The sequence below is a fragment of the Chelonoidis abingdonii genome, chromosome 5 (assembly GCF_003597395.2).
Source record: "Chelonoidis abingdonii isolate Lonesome George chromosome 5, CheloAbing_2.0, whole genome shotgun sequence".
In the NCBI taxonomy this organism is placed as follows: domain Eukaryota; kingdom Metazoa; phylum Chordata; order Testudines; family Testudinidae; genus Chelonoidis; species Chelonoidis abingdonii.
In genome coordinates, this window is record NC_133773.1 from 90,158,706 (window position 1) to 90,177,917 (window position 19,212).

At 39.0% G+C, this 19,212-nt stretch overlaps 1 protein-coding gene across 3 annotated transcripts in view; it reads left to right on the forward strand.

Annotated features, from left to right (window-relative positions):
* The window catches only part of SGCZ (sarcoglycan zeta), a 392,280-nt gene extending 373,500 nt beyond the window's left edge, over nt 1-18,780 (forward strand). For all 3 annotated transcript variants that reach the window (XM_032799005.1, XM_032799007.1, XM_032799006.1), the window contains 2 exons: nt 6,109-6,232; nt 18,079-18,780. In XM_032799005.1, the coding sequence (XP_032654896.1) occupies nt 6,109-6,232; nt 18,079-18,273 (319 nt within the window). In that variant the 3' untranslated portion in view covers nt 18,274-18,780. The remainder of the gene's footprint in view (nt 1-6,108; nt 6,233-18,078) is intronic.
* Nucleotides 18,781-19,212: the final 432 nt, after the last annotated feature.

Genomic DNA, 19,212 nt, shown 5'->3' on the forward strand with positions numbered 1-19,212 from the left:
AGATGTATATTTCTTTTCCCTTTAATTCCAATAACAGAATTGATTAGATCCTGGAGATACTGCATTCCAGTGATTACAAACAATTATTTTAAATTTCATGTACAGATTTGAAACTGGTGTCCAATAAGGTCCAGGAAAATTGACCTTCAAGGCAGTGTACTAGGTTAAATAAATCAATAAAAGATTTTTTTCAGTACATTTGTTCAATAACATTTCACATATTTTTTAACAAAGTGGGAGTATTCAACTATAATAAATGTTATAAATAATAGCATAAATAATGGGAATAAAGTGAAAATAATCATTTTAATTACCAAGCACCCTGACTCCCACCGCCAAAGCACATAGGGCAATAAATTATCTTATCATAATGATAAAAAAAATATATTTATATGAAACAAGCTCATGAATGAATGAAAGTTCTAGGGTGAGCCATGAGTTGTGCAGAGTCAACATCTTTGCTTGTCAGTGTTGATTAGTACCCCTTTAATATATTTTCTCTCTCTCCTTTGATGTAATTTGTGCTTGTTATTTATCAGAATTAAGTGCACTTCTACCTAATAATGTCACAGTTGAAAAAAACTATTTTTCAATATATAAGGTGACACTTGGAAGTTTAGGGACCCCAAGTCACCCTGCCCAGCTGGACACATATATCAGTGGGGGGAATGAAAATTTCTGCTATAAGAAAAGGGAGAGGCTGCTGCTTCTGCTTGAAAGACCCATGCAAGGGATTCTCACTCCAAAGAACTGGTAATTCTTGGGTGAGGCTAATATAGAACATTCTTCCAGAGCAAAAAGAAACAAGGCACAATTGTAAGGCCCTGCTGTCCTGTCTGGAGAGATGGGAAATGGCTTCTGTCCCTATTCCAGGCGTGAGTAAGTGAATTATAGATCAGAGATGCCTGGGTAGAGCCCTCACCTTTTCTCCTCTCCCACTCTGTGGCAGATCAAAGAGACGCAGGATGAGGAGTAGATAGTGTGTAGAATGAGGCTTCCCAGCGCTAGTGGACAAAGTAGTGCTGAGGTCTCTGCTATGCTTCTCTGCCAGCATTTAGTGAGATGAGTGCTCTCCCACTGATCCCCACATCTCAGGTCTGCTACGTGTTTTTTCAGATATTGTCTTTCCCTGTCCTCCCCCTCAACTGTGTCTTATGGGAGGAATGGCACTCTCCGTGGAAGGCTGCCAGTTTTTCTGGGATTGTGGAAAAGGGAACATGTGCGTCTTCCCAGTCCCTTTGCTAATTGCCCCATCTATTATGTCTCCCATCTCTTGGAAGAGTATGACATAGATATCCCATCTCCAGGAGAACCACAAAAGTTATGCTGCCTGGGGGATGTTCCACAGTTGAGACGGCAATATCTGGAGTTGTCCTCTATTTGGCAAATCATGTTGCTATCTAATGTATATTATTCTCAAAAGACAAATGGTCAAACTCTGTGCTAACTTGCAATCCCATTCAATGAGATTGAATAAGGGGTGTAAATCAGTGTTGAATATGACCACAGTGGCATTAGAATTTGTCTGCAGTACTCCTGAAGTTCTGATATTTCACTGTTCCTTTATCCTTTGCTTCTACTTCCCTTTCCTTACTTTCTGCTTTTTGTTTTCTTGATGATTCTCTGCCATAATCCATGACATTGTCACTGTAACCTAGGATGTCAAACATATGCCAGACTACTTTCTCAGTGCCAGCATGTCACACTAGAATTTGTATAATTGTGATCAGCCAAGTGTCTTATTTCAATCTTCAATCTGTGACGTTAAAATAAAGTTTAGATCTTATAGGCTACATTCATTTGCTCCCACTTACAGAACATGGTGAACAATTTATCCAGTCACTGAATATTTGCCTGGGACTTTTTCATATCTTTATTGACTTGTTGATTCAGCTGCCAGTCTAAGACAATTTTACAGCCCACAAGTGGATACATCACATGGTTGACACATGTCTCTCAATATGCCAAAATCTTCATAATGGGTACCTAATAGACAAGATATATATTTTTTTCTTTTTGTTGGTGGATCTTTACTCTTGTAATACTATAGAAGTCCATAAAATAATGCTAACTGAAAAAGAATCTGGATAAGGGGGAATGGATGCCCTTCTTCATGTGTGTTCTCTATTTAGCAGCACATTTTTCAATACGCCTGTTCCTTTTTAGCAGACTTAGCCTACAGTGGTTTAAGTTTTAGTAGCTACTTGCACATGCTAGAGGGAAAGGACTCCAGTGATACCATGGGAAGAGAAATTACAGGCCCTGTCTATAGAAATTGAAATTTGGTTTAGTGGTTCTACTGAATATTGTGGGCTCGATTTTCTGCTCAAGGGGCACAAAGCAAACTGAAGTCTATCAGATTCCCACAGGAGAATTCTCCCTGTGTTGGGCGAATCTCTGCCAATGTAAAGCCAGTTGATGTAACCCTATACCAGCTTCCCTACCAACTCTGTGTAAAGGGGAGGACAGAGACATGTAAGTGGTGGACTGGAAATGAGGCAGACATGGAAAGGGTTAGAGTGGAGCAGAGGCCTCTATCCCTGATGCTCCACTGAGGTAAATTCAATTAGACAAGTTAGATTAGGCTCCCTAGTGCTCTGTATTCCACTGAGTGGCTGAAAATCATGGAGCCACAACCAGCTCACTGTGAATCAGGGCCTGTATGTTTTCTGAGCAGATGAGGAAGAGGAACAATGAAGCAAAACAAGCCCCTCTAACAATTTTTTCCACAGAGGGTACCTTGAAATTGCATGAAATGAAGAAACTCAGGTCCTGGCCCCTTACCCATCATATGTTATTCTTGGCCATATTCGAGGTGAGTAATTAAATTATGTCTTCCTAAATTGCTCTCTGTAGCTGAAGTGTAGTGTTGCTGTGGACAGATGACCCATTTCACCCCAAAAGAGTTGGCCTTCAGAAGCAGGTAAAGTGATCCTCTGTAATAGTGTCTGAGGATCCCTCTGGGTGAAAAGTTTAATGTAAATGTAAGATTGGTAACATCATCAATCTGCTCGTTGTTTGGGTAATTCAATTCACTAGTGGACCATCAACCAGTCTTCTCAGATCCAGCACAATGGAATATCATAAATGTAAGGTTTGTGTGTCATTTGACCTTTGAACTGAAATACTGAGATTGGTTTAATCTGGATAGCTGTTCTGTCTGGAATTGGCAGATTACATTTTTAAAGATCCTTGTTTTTAAAACATAATTCTCTTTCCTGTTACATTAAGGTGTCTGTCTAATAACAGAGGTAGTATAAAGTTTTCTGCTCTGTTGGATCTGCTTGTTATCTTGGGTAGAAAAAAATGAAATCATGTGACTAGGAATCACTCACAGAAGTAAATGCCACTCTGACAGGCCCAGGGCTGGTGCAACCATTTAGGTGGACTAGGTGGTTGCCTAGGGCACCAAGATTTTTTTTTAAGTGGTTGAGGGGCCTGCTGCTGCTGGGATGGAGAGGGAGTCTGAGCTGCCGGTGGCAGCAGCAGCCGGCAGCCCAGGGTGTCCCCTGGGTCAGTGTGTCGCCGCGGCAGCTGGCAGCCCAGGGAGTCCCCTGGGTCAGTGCACCGCTGCGGCAGCCAGCAGCCCAGGGTGTCCCCTAGCCCAGGGGCCCCTAGGTCAGTGAGCCGCCGCAGCATCCGGTAGCCCAGGGTGTTTTACTAGCACCTATCTACTTAAACAAACAAAAAAAAAGAATAAAGAGAATCCACTACAGAATACTAAAGTTAGATGCTTTCCAGTTGCCTTTATGTATAATAGCAATAATAATATAATTACCCAAAAATGATGAATGAAAGGATCAATCGTGTTTTTCAAACCTAAAGGATGGGTCCTTTTAAAGTGAGTGTATTTTTCATAGTGGTTCCCGTTAACTGCCATTTTTAACAATTGATGTTTTAAGCTTCTTTCCTTTCTTTAGAGGATTTTTTCCCTTTATCTCCATTTCCTATTCTTTGTTCCTTTATGTTGGTTATAATCGTAATTAATAATCAGGAATAGTTGCTGCTTCATTTTTCATGAAACAAAATCATTCAGCACAAAGAATTTTACATGTGTCTCTTTCCCGTTCTTTAACAGAAGATAATGTGTTCATGTTTTGCATTTACCTTTAAACACAGGCATCTAAAATGCTTAGTACCTGATCATTTCATAGCTGAAAAATGTATTTAAGTTATATTCTGTACTTTCAAATAATTGCTTTCAAATTTATTCCCATTGAGTGCCGGTGACACCCAGCAGTCAGAAATATTTTACAGATGCTATCTTCATGACATTCAACTCATACCTCATCTCCATTATCCCTGATGTAATGTGACATTTTTGGCTTCAGGAAGATAATCCAAGACTGCTATCTCCTGTCAGCAAAATAAATAAATAAATAAAACATTACAATACGCCTAAATCCAGTTGTCTATGCTACTTAATAGCTATTTCAGTTGACTTTAGCTGGCAAATCCTTCGGATCAAACAATTCCTTTCTTCTTCCCCTTATAAATGCATTTTGTTATACTTCTGGGTGATTATGACATACTACCCCGGGGTCAAACTGATAGAAGGAAAATGCAGAGGAACAAAACACTTCTGCCACTTTTCTCCCAGCTATCTATCTAGCTGATGAACTGGCTCTCGTTGTGATAGTATCTGAGCACCTCATGATTATTAATAGATTTCATCTTCATAACACCCCTGTGAGGTCAGGCAGTACTATCCTCATTTTACAAATGGAGAACTGAGCTACTGTGTAGACTGTGATTTGTTCAAGCTTGCTCATACCAAATAAGATCACATAATAGGTCTTTGGCTGATCCGGGCATTGAATCCACACCTCTTGAATCCCAGTGCAGGGCCCTGTACACTAGATCATCTGTCGTTATAAGTCCTGCACGTGAGCACCATCACCACAAATCCTCACCACTACAACTTTCAGTTGCAGAGAAGAGTGGAGTACTGTGAGCTAGCAATACAGAGAGAGAGAGCTCACCCCTTAGCATTGAGTGGTCCAGGATCTTGAGAACAGAGAGTGTGAGGAAAAGAAGATATAGAGAAGGGGGAACTAGTGGATGGACAAAAAGAGAAATGTGGTAATTGCAATGAGAAGTGATACAGAGAATACGGCAGATATTGTGGGGTTGAAACGGTCAGTGAGCAGTTTGCAGAAGGGTGTGAAATGTGTGCAGAAAGCAGAGTAATATAGGCTGAGGGCCTAATCCAGGGGTCAGCAACCTCTGGCATGTAGCTTGCCAGGGTAAGCATCCTGGTGGTCCGGGCCAGTTCGTTTACCTGCCGTGTCCACAGGTTTGGCCGATCGCAGCTCCCACTGGCCGTGGTTTGCAGCTGCAGGCCAATGGGGGAGTTGGAAAGCCCTGGCAAGCACATCCCTTGGCCTGTGCCACTTTCTGCCGTCACCATTAGCCTGGAGCAGTGAACCGTGGCCAGTGGAAGCCACGATCGGCCGAATCTGCGGACGCGGCAGGTAAACGAACTGGCCCGGCCCGCAAGGATGCTTTCCCTGGCAAGCCGTGTGCCAAAGGTTGCAGACCCCCGGCCTAATCGATCTCTCATTCCTCAATCGCCTTCTCATCCCCAAGCATGTGAGTAGCTCCAGTGCAGTTAGTAGGGGTTATTTGTATGTTGTGAAGAAAGAAGAGGTCCAACAGAATTGAAACTGTTGTTAAAAAAAATTCAAAGGAAACATTTCAATTTGGATTTTGTTTAAATGTACATCTGGCATTGCATACACAGGTTAGACATCACTTTTCAGCATATAGTCACAGTAGAAAGCATATCTGTACTAACGACAATTCAGTCTCAGAGCAACTATCAACTAAATTAGGCCTCAGTTCAAGAAAGCATCCCTAAGCAGTACAGCAAACATGTGCATAAATCCCATTGCTTAAAGTTAAGCACATACTTAAATACTTTCTTGAACAATGATGGGCTTAAGTGCATGCTTTGGTGCTTTCTTGAATCAGAGTCACATAGAATAATAAATAAGTCATGCAAGAATTCAATTTTCATTTTCTTTGTCATGACAATGGATTTTCATCAGCACATGCTCTTTATATGAGAATTGGGTTTTTTTATTAATGGATACTTTTCTTTTTCAGACTTGAGTCTCCAACTAGATCTTTGATAATGGAAGCTCCCAGGGGAGTACAAGTTACTGCAGCTGCAGGAGATTTAAAGGCAACGTGTAGGAAAGAACTGCACTTGCAGTCCACAGAAGGGGAGGTAAGCTCAGTCTGCAATGAAATACTATGCAGTTCTGTCCAGCAAAAAAAGTAAATATTATAAGAAAACTATTTAAGTAATAGTGTATGTAAGAACCAGGTATATATGGTAAGAAATTCTCTGTAGCTGCCTGAATTTAAAAGTGGATTTACTTCATCCTGGCTCATGAATTATTCTTTGTTTGCTTTCTAAAATATCATGTGAATAGTTACATTTTATTCACACCATTTCTCTCAGGAAAAAGAATGTTAACAAAATACAGATGTGAGTATTTGCCTTAGAAATAGCATGGCATGGAATGCTGCTTAACAGAGCAGCAGAGGACGTTTCCCCAAATCTGTCAGAGGTAGGTATGAGCTAGGATTTTGCATATATACACAATTACATTGTGTGAATGTGCACAGAGTGTGTTTAAATTGAAATTTTGGACCCAATCAATGAATCTTAAATTTGGAATGATATCTTGACAAGGCCTGGGAAAGGAAGAGATGTTATATGTTCTAACTTTCCCCAATTCAGTTTAACTGCTCTCTCTCCTTAAATTATTATTGCCTCTCTGAGAGATTGAAAGCTCTACTTCAATGATATACCACACCATCCATGTGATATTTCACTTATCAGTTCAGTTTGAATAGATGTTTGGGGCAGGACTCTCTGCTTTTGTGTGGGTGTTTATACCTGTGCAAAGTGGGTATAAAATGCTACCAGAGCAAAATGAGAATCAGATCCTTGGTTTTGTTGTAACTCAGTTAATGTGTGATAGTGGTGAGAAAAACTCTTCTAATTTTCTTACCTAAAAATGAAATAATAATAAGAAATTTTCGACAAAAGCATCTAGAGAGCTCAGTTCCCAACTAGACAATTCAGTGAAGTGGCTAGATTTTCAAAATGTTCTTAGTGGGAATTGCTGGGTTCCAAGTACTTTTGAAAATCTGGCCACTTCATTTAGGTACCTAACTGAAAACTGAGCTCTTTTGAAAATCTGTCTCCTTGTGTTTATATATCACAGCTTCCCCAAAGAATCGCAAATGTTTCACAAACTATGCAAAATGCATATAACAACTTTGAAATATACCCACATCTGTGGTGATGGGTAGCCACCAACCATTGCACAGCATAGTGTATTACAATACATACAGGAATGTTGTGGCCACGGACTCTGGGTCAGAGCTCTACTTTTATGAAAATTTCCAAGGGATATTTAATTTCCATGCAGCATACTTAAAGCACAATGATATTTTTTCTGGCACCAAGCCTAGATTCTCCACTCTTGTTCTGTTCCTCTTTTTCAATTTTTCTTCAAAACCCACTTTTTCCCACAATCCCTTCATGCTAGTGCAACCCTCAGAAAATCTCATTTAAAGAGAAGGAATGTATATGATGCATTTCAAATGACCCAAGGAAACAGCTGTTTTAGAGCAAAACTAAACCTTTAGGCTCAGCATTCTGCAAAGGACAGCATATGGCCAAAGAAACACCCTAAAGGTATGTCACAGTAACCATTTCTCCCATGATTCTCCCTAGCTATGTGGGGTGCCTAAATGACTTCACTCTTTGGAGGCATAGCTTATTTCTCCATATAAATGTTTCTTCCACTGTTTCCACTGGTCATTGTGTCTGAGTGGAGGGAGTGAATTTATGGCTCTGCCCACTCCTCATCCACTCTTCACCCATTCTTAGCACCTTCCCACCAACTTTCTTATAGTGGAAAATATAAGGTTGTGCAGTTCTTCTCTCATGTCAGCCGCTGAGGAGGAGAAGAGGGCAAAAATAATGTGTCCAATGTGGCCATGTTAGGATTAGTGACAATCTAGATTTTATTTCTACTAGCCTCCAACCTCCATCACCCTTGCCCAGGTTAATATGTCCTTGAGTCATATTGTGTTTTCCACCTAGTGTCTGTGTCTTACTACTCTTGCTCTACCTTTAATGGCATTTCTCATATACTAATGTAATACTCACTCTTTTTTTTAAACTGTTAGCTCTTTGAGGCAGTGAGTGTCTCTTTAATTTCTCAGTTCAGCACTATGCACATCTATGGTGCTGTTACAAATATTTTATTATAATAATAATCATAGGTGCTGACTCCAGGGCTGGTGCACCCATGGAAAACAATTAGTGGGTGCTTATCACTCACCAGCAGCCAGCTCCTCTCCTCCCTACCAGTGCCTCCCGCCCACTGCTATCAGCTGTTCCGCGGCATGCAGGAGGCACTAGGGGGAGGTGGAGAAGCGGAGGTAGGGCACACTCAGGGGAGGGGGAGGAACAGGGACGTGAAGAAGTGGGACAGGGTCTGGGGCAGAGCAGGGGTAGAGCACTCCTGGGTCAAGGAGGAAGGTGGCACCTGTGATAATTGTGAACCAACGGTTGTGAGGACAACCTGTAGCCCATGGGTTGTTGAGGGATTTTGTCATGTACTCTGACTGCTATTTGCCCTCCTGACCATTCTTCTGAAGTACTGTTCTCTTATCTCCATGTAAGGTATTTTTGTAAATGACATTCAGTGACCTAGTTTAGCCTAGATACTTTGGTGATGAGCACATAAAGAAAGTTAAATTGATTAGATTCTTTATCCAAAATTCAAATTCACTTAAGTATTCAGACATAACTGCCTGTGAATGTCATGGTGTAGCAAGATTGACAAAACTATTCAGATGATAAAAGAAGGCCCCATTCTCAGACAAGGGTTGCAGATATTTTACTCCTAACACAGGTCTCTGTTTAGAATGTTAATAAATTATCTCAACACAAACCTGACAAGTTCTTGGCTGAACACCAAATTGGAGCATTTGTTTAATTCTTAAATCAACATGAAAAGCATGGAAACCAAAACTTTATACACATCTGGGATTTCCCAGGTGTTTGATGCCATAATAATTTGTTAATTCATTAATAGTTGTCATGGAACATTACTTTCCTGCCCACCCCCTATCAGACAAGCACCACCCCTAATAGATAGTTATCATAGCAAAAATATTGTATATGGTTATGAGACATTGTTTAATTCTTCTAATGCTGGTAACTTTTATGTTCAGCAAAAAAACATCCATGGATCTGCCCCTAAATAAACACAGGAATTCCATACTGGATCATACCAAGGTCCATCTTATCTGGTATCCTCTCTCCAACATTGGGCTGTACAAAATGCTTCAGTGGAAGATGTAAGCAATCTGCACTGGCAAATAATCTGTGATTCTTTGCCCCTTTGGACTCATCCTGATGTCTAACAGAGATTGCTTTAAGCATTGAAGCATGAAGATTAATATCCTTTCCATAACATTTTTGTTACCATTAACTATGATAACTGTGAATATTCCTGAACTCCATACAAATGTTCAAGCCCTGTCTCCATCATGTTAAATTTTTGGCCTTAGCAACTTTGTGTGGTATAGCAAATGCTGTGAGGAGGTGGCAGGGGGGTTGCTGGATGTAGAGATAGCAGATATCTTACCCTCTTTCCACTCCCCTCTTCCCTCATCTCCTACAAAGAGTCCAAATGTCCTTATAATTCCAGGTTCTGGGAAACGGATAGCTCAAGAGATTGGTAGCAGGCTACCACACTGGGTTCTTGTGGGTCAGCATTTCATCTGTCATCCGGGTCAGTGGTGACAGCAAATAGTACTGACTAACTGATGGTAGGTAGGGAACCTATGAGTCATGATCTGGCAGACTTAATTCAGTTCCTAAGGGACAGATTTCCACATCCGAACATCTGTATCACAGTTGCTGGAATGCATGTCCCTGTGTGCTTTTTGTCACCTATAAATGATAGAGCTGGTCTACACTAGGGGAGGGGATCGATCTAAGATATGCAACTTCAGCTACGTGAATAACATAGCTGAAGTGAAAGTATCTTAGATCGAGTTACCTACCTCCTCACGGCGCGGGACCGACGTCCGTGGCTTCCCCTGTTGACTCTGCTACCGCAGTTCGCGTTGGTGGAGTTCCAGAGTCGACAAGAGCACGTTTGGAGATCGATATATCGCGTCTAGATGAGACACGATATATCGATCCCTGAGAAATCGATTGCTACCCGCTGATACGGCCAGTAGTGAAGACGTACCCATAGTACCAGAAGCACCAGAATGCCATTCCAGTTCCCAGCAGATAGCCCAAAGACTTACTGAGCATGAAGACTAAATTATCTTTTTTTATCCCAAAAGTGGCCCTTCTAGAATATGTTTTGGTGGAGCAGTCTGGAAGAGCATGACTGTTGATGCCCATTTTATATTTTTCTGTGGACACGCAGGGATCTTCAGTGTTCAAGGCTAGCAGTCCAGCACCATTCATGTGCCCTAAGTTGTATAAGAAATTGACAAAGCAAGTAAGTTGAGAAAAATTACACGAGAGAATTTCAATCACAGAGACTAATACAATTAAAAATTATTCCTAATAAATAGTTTACAATCTATTTTCTTGTTAGCTTACTAATGACTAGAGAGTTTATCATTATTGTTCTATTAGTGTATCACATTCGTAAGTGCAATCAGATATATTTTAAAAGTAATCTTTTCCCTTCTGTAATAAACGCAGCCTCTGTCAATCAGTCTTTGTGCACATGGTGTTTTCCGTATTTGAGACTAGAGGTTTTATACTAGAAAATAGTTCTTTTGTTTTGTTCATATACTGCCTAATCAAATTGAACTTCATAAGGTTTGGAGACATTTACTTATTCTGTAAATCACTTGAGATAAATGTATTGAATCTGTATTTTCTTTCTGTAGAAAATATTACAAGGAAGGAATTGTAAGCATTCTGCTTTCTGCTGTTTGATGCATTTTCTTTTTATTTACTTCAGTATTATAATAATCCTTTTATCCATATTATAAATAATAATGCATGATCCCAGACTGAATACTGGAGGCTGTAATTTAGTCTCAGGTTCTGCTGCCCTTTTTAAAGCACTTGAGCTGCACCCTTGTGATTCAAGGCATCAGCAGAATCCTTTGATTCAATTACAGCTTGGCATTTAATTGTGGACTATGTATTACTCTATAAATAAACCATAGCCAATGGTTTAAAGCAGCAATCATTTACACATAAAATGGAATCAGAAACTCTGGGCATTAAAAGATCCTATCAGCTCACATAAGAGGAAAAAAGAACATTCCATCATTGCAAATGCATCCCCCTGGCTTCTAGTTGACTATTACTTCCACATATAAACACAGTAGAAAAGTTCAAAGATGTTCAGATCATTTCTGAATAATGCTATTCGCATCCTGTAGATAGTAGCTTTTGGTACTCCTGCAAATACATAAAAGTTTGTTGAGTTGAACCAAAACATTACCAGCATATAACTGTAACAAGTTTAAAGGATTATTTGATGGTGGCAACTCAGTAGTCCAAAATATGACTTACCTAGCCCAGCTCTTATGAAACCTAATTCTGATTCTCATATTTACCCAAACTTCTCCCATGTAACAGACTCTGAACTTTAGCAGCATGACATTGGCTAAAGGCCAAGTGTAATCAAGAAAAAAAGACTATTGGTATGTCTACACAGCTGCTGGGACAAGTCTTGCAGCCTGGGTCAATAGAATTGTGTTAGCAGGGCTCCTGCTAGGAAGTCCACTAAAAATAGCAAAGTGGACATTCCAGGTTGGGCTGGACTTCGGACTCTAAAGTCTGAGGGGCAGGGGGAAGGCTTCAGAGCCAAGCTCTAGCCCAAACCAGAACCTCAAAGCAATGTCTACACAGCTATTTTTAGCATGCTAACCATGACTGCAGAACTTGCTCCCGGCAGCTGTGTAGACATACCCTCTGAAACTACTCATATAAGTGAACATATCCGTCTTTATTGTCACCTTGTCCCCCGACTCCATTCCCCTTTATTTATCCACCTTTTGTGCCTAGATGTTATAATCGTAGACTGCAGGATCTCTTGGGGAGAGGATTGTCTTTATTTTTTAATTTATACATTACCTAGCATAACTGGGCCCAATGCCTGTCTCGGGTCTCTGACTACTACCATAATAATAAATAAATAATGACATTAAAAAATTGTGCTGAATATTATGATATATGTCCTAAATATCTCTCTGTGAGACTGTTGACATTCATCCCCAAGGAAGTGGTTGAAACACCATTATTTGTATCTTCTCAAACCTTACAAGACAGTTGAGAGTACACTTTTATCCTGATCTTCTGTGGCTTTTTGTCCTTACTATCTTTTGGCTTCTGTGACTTATTCATCAAAATAAATGATAGCATTCAATAAAAAAATTATAATTATTGGGTCAAACTTCAATTTTAGTTACACTTGTGAAAATTCCGTTGAAGTCAACAGAGTCGCTCCAGATTTATAGCTGTGTAACTGAGATCAGAATTCACTTTGGTCATCTAAGTATTTATATGGCTCTATATTATCTGGTCCAGTAAGTCTGGAAAGAAGTCTGAGCTACCTGATCTGTTGACAGTGAAGGTTGTGACTACAGCTGGCTGGAAAAATTCGAGTGAAATGTTTTTTGTTGGAATTTCCTGATTCATCAAAATCAAAACATTTTTGTGGAGAGGGTTTATTTCTGATAGGCTTAGTTCTGTTGGAACTCCATCAGGCATGTTTCTTACCAGCCTACTTAATAGCAGCTTCCAGGCTCCCAATTCCTTGACAGCCATCTAGTGGGCTGATAGGGAGCCCCAGTTCTTAAGGTTCATGGCTCCACAGCATACAGGGTTCCAGGAAACAGCCCATGTGGTGGTTTGCCTTGGAACAGGGAATGCTTGGCTTTCAGAGGCCACAGCTGTGGGATGAGCAACCAGAGAGTCGACCCCAGAGCTATGGCTCCATTTCCTTTTGCAGAGAATTTTGAAATTTGTGGATTTTGTTCTGCATTGGAACAAATCCAGCCTTTGAAATTTCTAAGTCTTCCTTGAAAATGAATGACTTTTCTCTGTCTGGTTCTAGTGTTGCCTGAGTAGGAATGACTGTTTGAAGGCAACTATAATTTCAGGGATGAAATAATGCCTGAAGTGAATTCATTAAAAATCAGTGATAAACAGAACTGGGAGAACAAATAAGCAATAGACAGCTATTCTGTTGGATCACCCTTCCTATTCTATTGGATCACCCTTCAAAATAATGCTTAACAAGTGTATTGTGTTTTTCATCTTCAGATTACTTTGTAAACTCTAACTAATTATGTGTCACCTTTGTGAGGTAGGAATGGAATTAGTAGAGCTGGTGAGGAGCTTTTCAATTAAACTTTTTTTTCATCAAAAAATGCCAATTGGTTGAAACCAAAACAAAACCAAACTTCAAAATCATTAAACTATCCCATTTTGATATTTTCAAAATGAAAAGTTCTGATATTTGCTTCCACACAACTTTTCATTTAAAATTTAAGTTAATGAATAGTGTAAAAAAAAAGTTAAATTAAAAAGGTCAAAATGGAAACAAATTGTTTCAAAATTATCAAAAGAAAATTGGAATTTTTTTTTACAAGCTCTAGTAGTTGTTTGAAGGAATGGGCTGTGTGGGAATAGAACGGGAATTTTGTCAAAGTAGGGATCATAATAGCTGGGACATTTGGCTCAACAGTTTTGAAACCCTTTGTTTTGTTTTGTTTAGACTATTACAATATTTTGTTTTAATATAATAGCTTTTTTTTCAAATTGTTTTTCTGACTAGTCAAATATCTTGTATGCTTCCACTGGAAACTGTCCTTTCTTCTCTGTGCATGTCATGTTATGCCTGGTTCTGGCCTAGATATGGTTTGTGAACTACTGTCACAAAAAAACTTACTTGTGGCACAGAATTTTCAAAGGAAAAGCATTTAATTAACATCCAGAGCTAATGTAAGAAAGCACTTTGTCACAGTATTGCTACTGAACATGAAAAAATCAAAGAATTTCATAATCTTGTTGCCCAAATCTTAGCAGATTCAACATAATTTTACCATAAACACAACCCTGCTAGTAGCTCTAACTCATTTAAACATTTCTCATAGCTAGAGTATGCTCTTTTATGAATTCCCATTGCAGTTTGGATCTTTTTTGTCAAAAGGTTCACTTTGCTTTGATTTGTTCCTTATGAAGATCATTATATCACAAAGCTGTCTTGTCAAATAATAATGTAATATTGCCCTTTCTTCTGTTACCACTCCATTTGTATGATGTCATATTGCATTGCCAAATGCATGCCTCATAGCAATTAATCACAGGAAGAAAACAAAAATGCTGCTTTTTATATTGTAGCAAAACCAAAATCAAATTGTCACAGCATCGCAATGTGAAACCTGAAGTAGAAATTAAAGTTAAGCAACATTCCAAATCTTCAGATGACTAGAAAAAATAATTGCAGCAGATTCTTTTCTGACTTACACCAGGGTAATTCCATTGAAGTTCCCATCTACAGCAGTACAACACACCTACACTGAGGTTCTGAACAATCGTAGCTACAGTGATTTAAAAAAGACCATAATAGATTCATAGGTTATAAATCCAGAAGTCTAGATTATAAAGCCATGGAACTTCCCTAAATTAATTCCTGTTTGAACTAGAGCATATCTTTTAGAAAAACATCTTGATTTAAAAATGTCCAGTGATGGAGAACATACCACAATTCTGGTGAAGTTGCACTACTGATTAATTACCCTCACTGTTAAACACTTATACTTTATTTCTAGTCTGAAATTTGTCTAGGTTCAACTTCAGTCATTTGATTTTGTTATACCGTTTCCTGCTAGAATGAATACCTCTGCATTGTGGGTACTTTAGACTGTAATTGTCACCCCTTAATCATCTTTTTGATAAATGTAATAGATTGACCTCCTTTAAGGAATATTTTCCAACCCTTTAATGATTTTCATGCCTCTTCTCTGAACACTCCAATTTATCAAAGTCCTTCTTGAATTATGGACAGCAGAACTGGACACAGTATTCCAGCTGCAATCACACCAGTGCCAAATACAGAGGCAATATCATCTCTTGTAGTAGGGTTGCCATTTGTTGACCACTCACTTTTGGCCAGAGGTGACTCTGCAGCATGCTCACTCTGGTTTCCCTATTTAGGGCCATTTAAGAACTCCCCGCAGTATTTCTTTGAACTACCCCTGACCACCATGTGGGGCTGGGTTAATAGGTGAAAGCAGTGGTCCTCAATGTCTCCAAAATAACAGTGGTCCTCAATGTCTCCAAAATAAACACAATAGTTCAAACTCAACTCAGGTTCTTCTTCTGCATACGGAGCTCTTATTCTACCCTAGACTGTTCTTCATGGACCCATGAGGCTGTCCTTCCTAGCAGGAGCTCAGCTTACTGGCTCTGGCATCCTTCCCCCTGTCACTGCACTCTCCTGAGGGACAAGGCAGCATATATACTGCCCTCTTTTGGAGACATTCCCATTCAGTTGTTCAGGAGAGAGGGGAGCCTTGTCCCCATCCTTCTGTACAAGCTCCTGGTCCAGGGATCTTAAAGGGACAATGTCCTGGTTTTTCCCATCCATCTACTAATACATCGGGACTGTTTTCTGTCTGCCTGAGACAAGACCACTTTTAAGTTTATTCCAACATTCCTGGAATCAGGTTTTCTGGTCCTCTTTAGTCTGAAAGGGCCAGTTTACTCTGTTATACATCTCTATTCCTATTCAATATTCCCCTGTTTATACAGGCAAGGATCATATTAGTTCTTTTGTCCACAGCATTGCACTAGGATCATATGTTCAGTTGATTATCTACTGTGACCCTCAAGTCTTTCTTAGAGTCTTTGCTTCCTAGAATAGAGTCCCATGTCCTGTGAGTATATTGAAATGCATATTGTTGTTTGCTTCCAGCTTACCCAGTTATCTAGACTGGTCTGTCCTCTTCATTATTTACTAATACCTCCCAGTTTTTGTGTCATCTACAAACTTTTTTCAGTAACTATTTTTGTTTTTCTCCAGGTCATTGATAAAAACGTTAAATAGCACAGGGCCAAAAAATGGTCCTTGTGACTCCCCAGTAGAAACACACCCACTCAGTGACAAGTTCCCATTTACACTTAAATATTGAGACCAGTCAGGTAGCCAGTTTTTAATCCATTCAATGTATGCTATGTTGATTTTTATATTCTAGTTTCTTGATCAAAGTGTTGTGTGGTATCAAGTCAAACATTGTTACCTTTATCAGCAAAATTTGTAATCTCATTCAAAAAGAATATCAAGTTAGTTTGGCAAAATCTGTTTTCTAAAAACCCATGTTGTTTGGCATTAATTATACTACCCTCCTTTAATTCTTTATTAATCAAGTCCCTTGACAGGCATTTCATTATTTTGCTGGGAGTAATGTCAGTCTGACAAGCCTATAACTATGCAGGTTATTCTGTTGACCCTTACTTGACTCTAGGAAGACAGGACACCATATGGTGTCTTTCTGCCTCTTGCAGAATGTTCTTTCCATTTTTCTTAGTATGGAATCTCCAACAAGGGTCATATGTCTTCCTTGGCCAGTTGGAGACCTCTTTGTGGGCACACTTGATTGACCTGTGGGTTCCTCCCACCAGGAACTTCAGAGATTTTCTGCAATTTCCTCAATGACAATATAACAGTAGGATACTTCTAGCTGTGTAGAATTCCTCTTAGTCTTTTTTCCATCATCATCCACTTCCATTAGGGGTTTAGTGGTGCTTTCCCATGGCTTCTCTGCTATTTGCAGCTGGTGTTGAATGTAAAAGAATGTTTGCCTACTGAATTGAGGAGCAGTGTATATACTGTGCCATTATGCATTCTATATATTTGCTGCCTATAATGTGGTAGATAACATATTAAGGCACTAGGCAGTATTTCAGCATCCCCACCACCTCATAAGTCTCATAGAGCTATCTCCAGGGTTTGTATCTCCATTGAAACACCTTCTGCTGTTTAGAGTTTCCAGTGTTGCACCTAGTGCAATGGCTGATCTTGCTTTAGCTTGGTGTGGAACTTTCTCACTCCAAACTATCTTCCTCAGTTCATCCCTCATTAATTTAAAAAAAACAACCCCAAACACCTAAAAGCTCACCTTTTTCACAGGTTTCTTCTCTATCAGTCTGTCCCTCTGAATGACTTATCCTTTTATTATTTTATTCATCTGTTGTTATGAAGATTCATTATACTGTGGTTATTTATTCACCAACCTGAGCAATTTGCCAGATAGCTGAAGTACTTTCAAAATATTATAAAACTATTTATAAACAAATTCATTATCACATTATCCTTTCCAAACTGGCCAGCCTCAGAACATTTAGTGTTGTTTTGGATGAGAGATACATTGTAACTCAGATACAATGTTCAGAAATCAAATGCTTATAGTTTGATTGTGCTCTTAAGACTTTAACCTTAAACCTTTTTCATCTGATTTCAAATCCAGTAAGCACATTATCTAGTGTATGTGAACACATATGATTATTTAACTATTATGTGTATGTAGTTATTGTTAAGATTATTCAGTTTAGCATATTTCACCACAAATTTTCTGCTACTCTAAGTAATACATGAGAGAATGACCTTTAATAAAACCTCACACTTATTAAAATACAAATTGTTCGAGGTAAAGAAATGCTACTGCATGGAATGAATGAATTTCTATCATAAAAGATACAAGAGAAAAATCAACTTGTTCAGGAAATATTCTCAGAAAGCTTTTGTATAGGCACCCACTTACGGTTGAATAAATGTCTTGGGTGAGAATTTAAGAGGTATTTGTATAAACTGTAATTATGTGCACTAATGTGTGTTCAAAAGCACATGCCAGCAATACCAGTAGATATGTATGTTGTTTAGATATTCATATTAATCTTTCGGGCACACATTAGAATAAAGTTTAAAATATTTTATATAAAAGATGGAAAAAGAAATTAAATTCAATTGTTTTGTTTTTTCCCCTCTGCAGATATTTTTAAATGCAGATATAATCAGACTGGGAAATCTACCAATGGGTTCCTTTTCATCTTCCCCATCTAGCTCCTCAACTCCTCGACAGACTATCTATGAGCTCTGCGTTTGTCCCAATGGTAAACTGTACCTTTCCCCGGCAGAAGCAGGCTCTACTTGTCAATCCACTAGCAACATCTGTTTGTGGAACTGAAATGACTCCAGTTTCTCCTCACACCAGAATAGCCTTTTGTTACTGTCCCTCTGCTTCACAGTTCTGCTCGGTTTCCCTAGTGACAAGTTTGAAGCTTCAAATGGCCTGCAGAGCAACTTCTTCCAGTGTAAGCAGGAATACAACGCTGCCTTCTCTTGTGGCTCATGTTACCACTCAACGTAGAGATGGGAGTGAGATATTCAAAAATAAATGTAATCTTCGTCAGGAAACCTGGATCATAATATCATCTTTTGTCCAAAAGGGAGAATAACACAGGTGCCTTTGCTACGTGAAGTGAAGCACATAGTTTTAGTTTTATGCAGTACCTGGATATGAACTGCACGCATATATACAGTACTTATACAAATTTGCCCAGAATCCAATCGTGAGATGAATAGGTAACCCTGTATGATAATTAACTTTACTATCTGAAAGCACAATTTTCCATTCATCTTTTTGGATGTAAACTTTTATCCCTGAATTTTAAAATTTTGAAACATTGTGTGATGCTTGCTTTACTAAACAATTAAAATTCAGTACATGGTTTTTAACAAAAAAAAAAAAAGAGAGACAGAATCCCTCTGAGTTTTGTTTCTTTAAAGCAAATGTGGTGTTACTCTGTCTTCTAAGTCTAGGGTTTTGTATGTTTAGGTAAGCATTTATTTTGCAAGCACTCAGCAATATTAAATTTCCAGTGTTCAAAACACATCCACTCCTGTTTGGTCAGATCTGAATATCCTTACACAGTTATTAGTAGGTTATTGCACATGAAGTGATTGCTCTAAGTAAAACATACAGTTTCTGGAAAAGAACAGCAGGATAAAGAGGGAAATATTGATGATATGAAACTGTCTGATCAAATAGGTATTTTTCAGAAGACATTTATGATTGGAAAAAAAAAAGACATACTCTTCAGAGGTATACCTTGTCCATTTCATA